Genomic DNA, 10,777 nt, shown 5'->3' on the forward strand with positions numbered 1-10,777 from the left:
ACATAGACAAAAATACAATCTTTAAGGGGGCGGGGCAGGTGGCCTGTGTCTGTAACCCCCAAGCTGGGGAGGGAGAGGCACACAGCCTAGCGAACAGTGAGCTCCAGGTTCAGTGACAGGGTTCTGTGGCAATTTCCTCAGAACTGAAACCCCTCCAGGAGACAGGAGGCTTGAGAGCCACAGGAGGTAAACCAAAAGTCCTAGGTCTGGGAGAACAAAAACTTGTAAGAGTCTGGAGGGTCCCTCCCCAGAAAATGAGGAGTACTGCTAGAGAAGGGCACCGGGGCAATAACTTGGGGAGGGGATAGTGGACTGCCAACTGATGCCACTCAGAGGCTCCGTTGTAGCTGTGGTCTGTGTTGGGTGGGCTTTGCAGTGATGATCTGCTTTTGGTCACCCTGCTCCTGTGAGTAACCCTTCACCCACACTCCTGTATGCAACACTAATAAAACTCATTAGTTCACCAGCTTGGACTTGAACTTTAGTCTGTCGTGGGCTCCCGTTCTGGGATGAATAGATGTGTGTATGTTGCATCTCCCCGGGAAAAGCCTAACACACACATACACACACACACACACACACACACACACACACACACACACACACACACCCCACTAAGGAAAAGGAGATGCCCCATGTGTGTGACACAGCTGTGGCCATGTGACTTCCCTTTCTGAGTGATTCTCAAACCTCTAACCCATCCCAGAGCACAGACATCTTTGGCCTTGCCACCTAAAGACCTCCCCACAGGCGGGCCCCAAAATCTCCCATGAGAAAAGACTGACACCAACTTTAGAAACTCGGCAAGTTTTAAATATGTTAGCAAAATATTAACATTAAATATACATTATAAATAAGCCTTATAAATATAAAACTGATTAAAAACTGATAAAAAAAATCAATAAATTAGTCATGTCCCTCCAAGTAATTGCTCTTCAGCTTTTGAGTCCCCTTCCAGGAGGACCGGTTCAGCGTGTGAAAATTCCACAATACACCACCAGAGGGAGCAACAAGCAGCGAGGACCCAAGATGGGGCTTACAGGCGCTGGGAGATCTCCCATAAACCCACCCCACGACCGTTTGCACCATATGTTCCCATTTACAGAGACTTTGATGTCCACCTTATGTCACAGAGTCCAGTAGCTGACAGGCGGAGGGGCCTTACATAAGGACACACACACACACACACACACACACACACACACACACACACACAACCACACGACACAGCTTTCCACAGAGAACGCTGACGTTCAGATACGTAAAGAGTCCTGCCCACAGTCACGCAGAGACTCGGGGAACAAACTAGAGTTCTGAGCTCTCTTCCCTTGAACTCCTAGATCAGTGCTCCTTTTAGGACACCCTGCCCCTGTCGCAACTGTCAAACGTGAGGTCTCCCAGATGTCCAGGTGTCTGGTCTGAATGGGATGAGGCACAGGAGAGAGCCCTGGACCTGACCTTGCCTTTGGAACCCAGCCACAGGGAAAGGAGGAAGTCATGAGAGGAAAGGACCAACAGCCTCGGGGGTTCAGCCCAGCCGTGAGTCAGCTTGTGTCATCAGACCCCTGAATCAATGGAAAGCAGTCCCCACGTGGCCTGACCCAGACGCCCCACTCGGACTGGAGGCTTGGAGCAGGACACCACAACCTGACTATCCTCGTAGTCCAGCCGTGGTGGGAGGGGCCACCCAACGCCACGCCTTAAAGTGCTGTTCTGCACAGCTCTGAACGCAGGAGCATCCCTGAAAGCCTCTGAGAGGCGACATCCCGCATCCACAGACTATGCCGTGTCCATCAATGTGTCCTCAGGCTACCGGGGCACCTGGACCCTGGACATGGGGCTCTGGCTGCTCCTGGAGGGTCTGATTCTGCGGGCTCCCTTGCGCCAGGCCCGGAGCGGGCTGTGTCTCGGGCTGTGTCTCCGGCTGCGGCTGGAGCCATCTCCCCACTCCCTGAAGACCCTCCCCACTGAGCTCATGAAGCAGTGGTAGCCCCACAGGAAGCGGCAGCTGTCTAGCTTGGCCTGGAAAATGCTTGGTGTTGTGGAAGTGGACGACGGTGAGGTCCCAGAACCGGCCTGTGTGGGCTCGGGTATCTCCAGGGTATGGTGGAGCAGCTGCGCCATGCAGTAGACATTGTTTCTGATGCCTTGGATGTTCTGCCTGGCCCTCTCCAGCTGTGGAAAAGCTTGAATCTTCAGAAATTGCTGTCTTAAAGCACCCAGTTGGCGCCAGACTCTGCCCAGTGTAGCGTGGACAGTGTTCAGGAAGCGAGGCTTGCTCAGTGCCCGCAGGGTGTCCTCACTCGGGAAGGTCACAGGGTACTCTGTGCAGGCAGCTCTCAGGGCAGGTGTGTTCAGCCTTTGGAGGAGAATCTGAGGAAGGAAAAGAGTGAGGAATGCATGCCAGAACCCCCCCCCCCCAAATACACACAGATAAACCTGCTTTTGCTGCCTTTGAAACACTAGCTCTTGTGTGTTTCACACTAGATCTTCCCAGCAAAGAGACACAAAAGCCAAGGAAGAAGAGATAACCCAGAACAGCAGAGATGGGGCGCAGAAATGGGATGGGAGTGCTGCCAGGGCCCCGGGGGTCACTGTGCACTCTGTGGATGGGGTGAGGGTCTGCAGAAGCATTGGACTAATTCACTCACTACCACATCTGGGAATCTAAAACAAAGCGCCAAACCATCCAGACAGCAGGTGGCCACCAGGGAATGGAGTTGGGATCCAGGCAGCGCCACCTGCCCCTTACTGGTCCTCCCTGCATTCACTCTCTCACTAGTCCCCAAGATTCTCTGAGGCTCATGTGCCCTAAGGGCTGGCTGAGGCTTACATAGGGCTCCATGAGTGATCCCGTGTTCCCCGTGATGTTCGCCTGATTCTGCAGCTGGCTGAGGAGCTGTGGGGAAGAGCTGGAGCAGCCGCGTGTGGCCTGTGCCATGCTCAGGAACAGGAGACTGAGGGCCAGACCTGGGGCAGAGAAGGAAGGGTATGTTTACCTGACTTGTGGCATGTATAGCCCTTATGCCTGGGGGTGCAGTCCAGAGCAAGAGCTGGGCATGCAGCAGGCACTAGGTCTGCACAGGACACCCCCTGAGGCTGCCACCTTCCCAGTGAGTCACCACACAGACCAAACAGGGTGAGGGGGTGGTGCAATTACCAGACACGGAAGCTGGGTGTTTGCACACAACATCCCTGTCCTGACCTTGGGGCACGGGCCGAGGCGATGAGTCCACTATGAGACGTCTAGCCTCACACAGGGTTGGTCTAGACCTAAGACTGACTGGTCAAGTCCCTGACTCCCATACAGACCTTAACATTCCATGTAGGACGAATGGAGTGGCCCTGGGTGCAGCCTTGGGCATCAGGTCACCTGAGTTCTGTTCACAGAGCTAGGGAAGGCACTCTCCACCCACAGGGCCCGCCAGTGCTGATACCCGGTCTACTGAAAGGTGAACTATGTGCCAGAGAAAGTCCTGCCCAGGTCACACATGCCCAGAACTCTCCTTGACCTTCCTGCCCCTCAGTCAAGAAACCCCCACACACGCACACTCCAGGGATACCGGGACTCCCCAAGAGGGTTGTGGGGGTGAGGGTAGACTAGCACAGTTCCAGCTCGCTGGCCCCCACCCTCAGGCACCGGCAGCCACGTGGTCGGAAGGGGCCTGTGGTGCAATGGCCCGGAAGGCTGTGACACCATCCTTCCCTTCCTACAAACCGACCAGCCCCTTGGGGAGGGCCAGGAGCCCAGGCGTGACAACCACAAGTCCCCTCCCCAACTTCCCCAGGTGTCTGTAGCTACACTACCAGCGGGGGCCCACAGTGAGCATGAAACAGGTGCACGTGGACCAGTGCCTGTAGGGTGTGCCCGCAAGCCTGTGTGAAGCCCTGGGGTACCTGCCCTGTTCACTGGGGGTTCTGGTCTGCAGGTAAGCCTTCCTGTATCAGTGTGAGGGAAGACCCTCACCCACATTGGTGCCTTTGTTCGCTTGTCTCCATGGGGGTGTGGCTGTGTATGCAGATCTGAGGCCCTGAGGCTCGGCTGAGTTTCCATCCACCCTAGACCCTGGGAATTGAGTCAGGACAAGACGGAGGCCCCATCCCAGGACCTGCTGTACTTCCTCACAGGTCTCCTGCAACTTCCTTTTCTGCTCCTCTCCCACCTGCCTCCGGCTTCTCCAGCTTCTTCCCGCTCTATTCTCTTCCCTCATGCTCTAGGCACCAACACAGTCTATCTCACCTCCCTCTGGAAGCCCTCCAGGAATACCACATCTCCATCTGTGGGTATTCTGGGGTCTCAGTGGACCCCTGACCTCCTAGTTCTCCCTCTCATGAGCATCATTCACCTGATGCCAGGTCTACAGCTCCCAAGGGGCAGAAGGTGCCCACAGCGGCCAGTTGGCACAGCTGTGCCCTGGGATGGCAGAAAGGAAGGAAGTACTTACTGAGCAGTGTTCTCTGTGGAAGCTGTGTCTGCATGCTGGGTGCTGGTGATCCGGCCCGTGCCGCTCTGGGGTGACACGGCTCGGCTGGGTGTCCTGCGGGCTGGCAGCCACTTTATGCCCGACAGGGCGATTGGCCAACACCTCGTGAGGTGGGTGGGGAGGGGGAGGGGGAAGGGCAGGCCTTCTGGGAACATGACCCCAAAAACCAAAGTCTCCACAGGCGGCCAATGGGCGCCAGGCGCCATGACAAGCCCGCTCCTCCTCCCGTTTTCTTCGAATTCGTTCTTCGAGGTCAGCCCCACGCCCAAGGATGATGTAAACCGCAGCCTCAGCCTTTTTGGGGTGAGCGGGCAGCACGGGGGTCCATGCCATCTTCAGTGAGTCAGCCCAGGGGTCAGAGCAGGAGCTGCATGCCAGGCCTCTGGAAGCCCAGGCCACCCTTGGCCCAGGAACCACCAACCTCACAGGACACTGAGGTTTAGGGCTGAAGGGAGCTAGACATCTTCCTCGTTGAGTGCCCTTCCCACCCTCTCGCTTGGGCTGTCGGGACATCTGTGAGCGGAAACCACCAGGCTCTGGGCACAGAGCCAGACTCGGGCCCCAAGAATCTAGTCCTAAGCCAGCATCCTCTAGACCGGCTCCTCATTCCCACTCTTCCCATTAGCTGTTCCCTACGGCCTTCCCAATCCCAGAGCCCCTCTCTGGAGACGGGACCCTCTAGGGAGACCTGGATGCTTGGAACAAGAGAGAGTGGAGACTGGGTCTCAAACCTTCTGACATGCTGTGTGGCCTGAGGCGAGTCACTTCACCACTCTGAGCCTCACCTGCGCAGCGAAGAGGAGAAAAGCATTTCTGGGTTTCACCTCACAAGGCCGCTGTCAACATGGACATAAAAGGCAAAAAAGCCTTTGAAGGGAAAGAAAAGACAAAACTCGAATTCCAAGTACCGGTTTTCGGGGGACGGGATGCAGGGGGGGGGGGGCGGGGGAGATGGGGAAGCTGTGAGCTCAGAGGGGGAAGCTGGAGTGGGGGGGCTGCTGCGGTGGCAGTTGGAGACCAGGTTTCACTTTCTCTGAAAGATAGTGATCCATCATGGGTGGGTCTTCTGTTTCTTAGCACCCGCGGAACGTGACGACATTCAGCCCCGGAGACAGTGTCTCCTACTCGGTTGACTGCTTTGCTGTGGTAAACTGAGCCAGGCTGACCCAGGTCCATAGCCCGTGCTTGGAAGCCCCAGCATGCCTACCCAGCTAGAATGAGCATCCTTAGGTATCCTGAGGAGGTTGGGTGTGGGTCCTGGGACTGTGGGGGACCTGAGCTGCTCCAGGTGCAGGGACCCTGCAGAAGGAGCCCAGGCCTGGCCATACCACCTGCCGCTGGTCCTCATGTGTCCACTGAACAAACATCTTCACCCCCACTCCCCATCTTGAGGCACCCACCCACTCCCTGTGCCCAGCAGAGTGCTCGCCTTGGCGGCAGACCGCCAGTCTGGCCCAGTCCAGATCCTCTTCTTGAGGTCTTCATTTCCTTCTGCTGAATTTCTCACCTCTGCCCACCCCAGGGTGCTGTTCCTTAGGGCCCTGGACAGGGCTCCTTCTGCATTTCATATCCCTGATGTCATCCTGGGACAGCCCCTTTCCTCCTACACCCAAGCCCTGGCAGGGAGCTACCTCATCTCACTGTGGCGAGGAGACAGAGCGAAGCTCTGTGCAGCCCCGGGTCTGGTAGGAGAGCACCGCTGGACCATTGTGTTGGCAAGAGGTCCTCCATCACCTCAGCTCTTCCTTCCTCCCATCATGAATCCTACTCTATCTCCTCTGTTTAAAGCAAGAGGTGAAGCTGCCCCACTAGAGGTCCCCCTGCGGAGCTGAGAGGTCATCCAAAGCTGGTCATAATGGTACACATTTGTAATCCCAGCTTCTGGAGAGGCTGAGGCAGCAGTGTGAGCCAGAAGCCAGCCTGGGATAGACAGGGACACCCGATCTCAAAATGAAATCGAACTGGGCATATGGTCCCAGCGCTCAGGAGCCGGTAGCTGACTCACTGCAAGTTCCAAGCCAGCCAGGGAGACTCTGTCTCAAATAAAGAAATAAACTGAATTAAATAAAGTAAAAGGGGGCTGCCAGTGTCTGCCAAGGAGAGGTGCTGGCCGGGACACTTGATGTGTCTACAAAAGGAAAGGAAGGAAGGAAGGAAGGAAGGAAGGAAGGAAGGAAGGAAGGAAGGAAGGAAGGAAGGAAGTAGCTTCCCTGGTGTCTAAAGGCCCATGCTCTTAGCCTCTGGGGCCAATCTGAGTGTTGTGTGCACAAGCTCCTGGGACCACTGTCACCAAGGGCAAGACCCGTGTGTGCATATTTATTTCCTGGATTGTCATAATGGTGTACAGCTGACCCTTGGTATACACAAGTGACTGATTTCAGGGCCTCCTTCCCAAAGGTACCAAGATCTACCGAAGTCTCAGACCCTTTTAAAAATGGTGTAGTGTATTCATGGAACCTCCATCTGGCCTCCTTGGACAGAAACCTCCCTAGATGACATAATCCCCAGCACAAGGCAAATGTTTTGGCAAACAACCGTGTCGTTGGGGAATCACAAAAATGAACGTCTGCGCACGTTCCTTGCAGAGGAGCCTGCCTCAGTTCAGCTTCCTTTTCTGTACACACCTCTTTGCATCCTCTGATGTGGAGCCTATGGATGGACAAGTGGGGGTACCATCCCACAGGCTATGCAGCCTCAGCTGTGTGCTTCCCACCACTGTAGAGCTAGACACATGAGCCAAGCTGTCACGGGGGCTGTCTCTTGCTCAGGGACCTCTCCTTAGCTGTTTTTTATTTAGGCCAGTTCTCAACTGTGTAGCCCAGGCTGGCCTCTGACTCCCCCTGTAGTCCAGATTGGCCTCAGGTTCTCAATCCTCTTGCCTTGGCCTCTCTGGTGTTGGGATTATTGGAATATGCCACCCCATGTGGCTGCTCCTTGGCTTGTAGGTGGCCACATCTTCACTGTGTCCTTACATAGTCATTGACTGCTTCTGCATCTTCTGTACCCTGATCTCTGTGTGTGGTACATGCATGCCTGTGTATATACGAGGGTAGGTGCACATACAACTTGTGTCTGTGCTTGTGGCGGCCAGAGGTCATAGTTAAAGCATCGTTAAGTGTCTTCCTGTTACTCTCCACATTTGCATACAGGGTATGTTTGTGTGTGTGTGTGTGTGTGTGTGTGTGTGTGTGTGTGTGTGTGTGTGTGTGTTGTATGTGGATGTGTGTGTATGTATATGCTGTGTGTGGATAGGTGGGAGTGTGTATGTGCACAGAGAAGCCACAGGAGGACACCATGCATCCTGTTCTAGCATCCTGTCTTATTCCCTTGAGATGAGATCTTTCATCTGAATCTGGAGCTAGGCTAGCAGTTGAAAGCCCCGGGCATTTCCGTTTCTTACACAGTGCTGGGTCTGCAGGCCTGCATGACCACATCTGGCTTTTCATATGGATTCTGGGGATTTGAACTCAGATCCTCTTGCTTGCAAAGCAAGCCTTTTCCTGATGGAGCCATCTCCCCAGCCCCTGATTTCTTTCCTAATCCAGTCACACTGAATCAGAGCCCACCCAATGACCCTTTTTGGTTTACCTCTTTAAGGGCCCCATTTCCCAATACAGTCACATCTGAGATACCGACAGTTAGGATTGTACATTATGACGCCAGGAACAGGCTCCAGACGGTAACAGAGGGGTCAGGATTGGAGGGTGAGACACCAGTGGAGGTCCTTGGTGCTACACAGGGGCAGTGGGAGTGGCCCAGAGGCCCAGAGGCGGGGCCTCACTACCACCCAGGCAAAGCGTGAGGGAAGATGCGTCAGCGATTCTGGTGAGGTCAGCTCCTAGTGACGTCGCTGTCGCCAGCAGGAAAGGCTTGCAACAGCCAGTATAAATAGGATCCTCAACCACAGGGCTCGGGCCGTCCCCTCTTCCTGGGCCACGTCAGCCAGGTCCTCGTGATGCGGAGAGGAAGAAAGGGTGGGTTTGCTTCCTCAGAACTGCTATCTCCCAGCCTTTCCGGCCCACCCTCTGGCTGTGAGGGCTCTGCCTCTTTAAATGCATGGACAGGACCTACCATAGCCTGAGGTGGGGTGCAGGAGGCTGCTCCATTGGGCAGAGAGAGTGGACCCCCACTTGCTGGTGGACACAGATTCAAGTTCCAGCCTCTACTACCCATGAGCGTGTTGTTCTCAACCGAGTCACGTCCTCTCTCAGGGCCTCAGTTTCTCTTCCCTGTAAACCTCAGCGGCACAATTCAACAACAAGAAGCAAAAACAATTCTATTAAAAATGGGCAAAAAGTGTGGTGGCACATGCCTGTGATCCTAGCTCTGAGAGGTAGAAGCAGGAGGAACAGGAGTTCAAGGTCAGCCTCAACTACACCTTGAGATCAAGGCAGTCTGTGCTTCACGAGATCCTGGGGGTTGGGTGAGGTAGTGAAACTGGGAAGAGTGTGCTGGGCATGGAGCAGTCAATGAAGCCTGGATTTCATTCCCAGAACCCGCATGGAAATGTCAGGCATGGTGGCCTATGCCTATGAACCTGGCAGCCCGGCAGCAGAAATGGCATCCCAGAGGTTCACTAGCCAGCCTAACTGGTGAGCTCTGGGCTAACAAGAGACCCTGTCTCAAAGGAGGTCACTGGTATTCCTAAGGATGACACCCAAGCTTGTCCCCAGATTCCACACACACACACCTTGACAAAGGATTTGATCAGACATTTCCCACTGAAGAAAAAGGTACAGGAATGTCCTAGAAGTGTGTGAAAGGCTGCTCAACATCAGGAGGTCCTAGCGAGGTACAGAGCCAGCACCGTACCACACCGTTCTGGATAAGTCAGAGACAGATAGCAAGTGTTGGTGACGATACAGGGACACTAGAACCCTTGTAGAGTACGGGCAGAAAGGCAAGACAGTGCCTGGGAAGCACATAGACAACCACGAGAATAAGCCCAGCAAGTCCACTCCTAACCTCACGCCCCAAAGCACGTCCAAAAACACCTTTTAGTTGTTTTTCTGAGACAGGGCCTCATTCTGTACCATAGGCTAGTCCCCACTCTGTACCATAGGCTAGTCTGTAATTCACTAATCAAGGCTGGCCTCAAACTCATGGCAATCTTTCTGCCTTAGCCTTCCAAGCACGAGTATTACAGGATGCACCACCACATCAGGCCAAAAAAAAAAAAAAAAAAAAAAAAAATTGTTCTAGTAAGAAGCAAAACCAGAAAATACATGCCTCCACAGAAACCTTCAGGAATCACAGAAGAGATTATTTGCATTCCCCCAAAGCACAGGCCCAGTGGTCAAAGGAAATGGATAAACAGAGTACGCAGACCACACAGTGGAATATTAAGTCACAAACTTGGGTGATATACTGACATGTGTCATGACATGGATGAGCCTTGGAAACCTTCCGTCCAATGAAGGAAGCCAATAGGAAAGACCATTGACACCGTGTGATGACGCTGATGCGTACACACCAGGTCAGGGCAGGCAGCAGCAGAATGGTGGCCGGAGTGTGGGAACCCAGGGATGAGGAATGACTGCTAGCAGAATCTGGGGAGGAATGATTGACTAGTCAAGAACTGGATAGTGGTGATGACCATGTAACCTGAGTGGAAAACACAGATCTGCGTAAGTCTGATAATATCGAGGGCTGTATCTGGATTTTTATAAGTGCAGTGAGTGATGCAGGGGACCTCTTAAGATACTTAGTGCCACTCAAGGGCTGAGCCTGACCCTCAGTGGGAGTTTGGTAAACATGTACCTGGTAGTTCCTGGGGCAGACAAAGGCACACATTGGTTTATGTCATTGGGTGGTTTTGGGGGCAGTTGGGAAAGGTGAGGTTACGTAAGACCCAGTGAGAAGGGACATGCTGGGTCAGGGAGGTCATGGGCCCGAGGGGATCCCTTGTTCTCCAGTTACCAGAATCTTCCTGGGACCTGGTGAGAGAGACTAGCTCCCTCTTTTTCCCCCCAGGGTACTCTTGAGCAGGGAGAAACAAGGAATATGTAAATAGGAATATATATAAGAGACAGACAGAAAACACAGAATAGCCTCGGGAGAGTCTGAGTCAAAACCCACCAGCCCCTCTGTCTCTACTAAAGGGCTTTTAAAGGAATGCCAAGGGGTGGAGAAAAAGACCCCGCCCCCAGCACAGCCAAATGCAGACCATCCAAGACACCTGGGGACCATGCATGTGATCAAGTCATCCCCTAATGCAGCCCTGCTGTGTAAAGCAAGCTCAGACCTCACCAGGAAGCTTTTGTGGGCTCCCAACAGGTGTGCTCTATGCCTCC

General features: G+C 54.1%; 1 protein-coding gene across 1 annotated transcript; it reads right to left on the reverse strand.

Moving 5' to 3' along the window:
* Positions 1-1,771: 1,771 nt before the first annotated feature.
* On the reverse strand, positions 1,772-4,479 carry Osm (oncostatin M). Its single transcript, XM_059276031.1, has 3 exons — positions 4,446-4,479; positions 2,834-2,970; positions 1,772-2,373 (listed from the first exon to the last, which is right to left on the reverse strand). The coding sequence occupies exons 1-3, from the start codon at positions 4,477-4,479 to the stop codon at positions 1,810-1,812; spliced, it is 735 nt and encodes a 244-aa protein (XP_059132014.1). The 3' UTR covers positions 1,772-1,809.
* Positions 4,480-10,777: the final 6,298 nt, after the last annotated feature.

Source organism: Peromyscus eremicus, chromosome 10, assembly GCF_949786415.1.
Source record: "Peromyscus eremicus chromosome 10, PerEre_H2_v1, whole genome shotgun sequence".
NCBI lineage: Eukaryota > Metazoa > Chordata > Mammalia > Rodentia > Cricetidae > Peromyscus > Peromyscus eremicus.

What these genes read in the sequence shown, in the direction of transcription:
- Osm (XM_059276031.1), bottom strand. Translation starts at nt 4,479, where the DNA reads ATGCAGACACAGCTTCCACAGAGAACACTGCTCA. An exon ending in TCCACAGAGAACACTGCTCA is followed by an intron (nt 2,971 to 4,445) that starts GTAAGTACTTCC and finishes TCTCTGCCCCAG; the next exon opens with GTCTGGCCCTCAGTCTCCTG. An exon ending in GATCACTCATGGAGCCCTAT is followed by an intron (nt 2,374 to 2,833) that starts GTAAGCCTCAGC and finishes TTCCTTCCTCAG; the next exon opens with ATTCTCCTCCAAAGGCTGAA.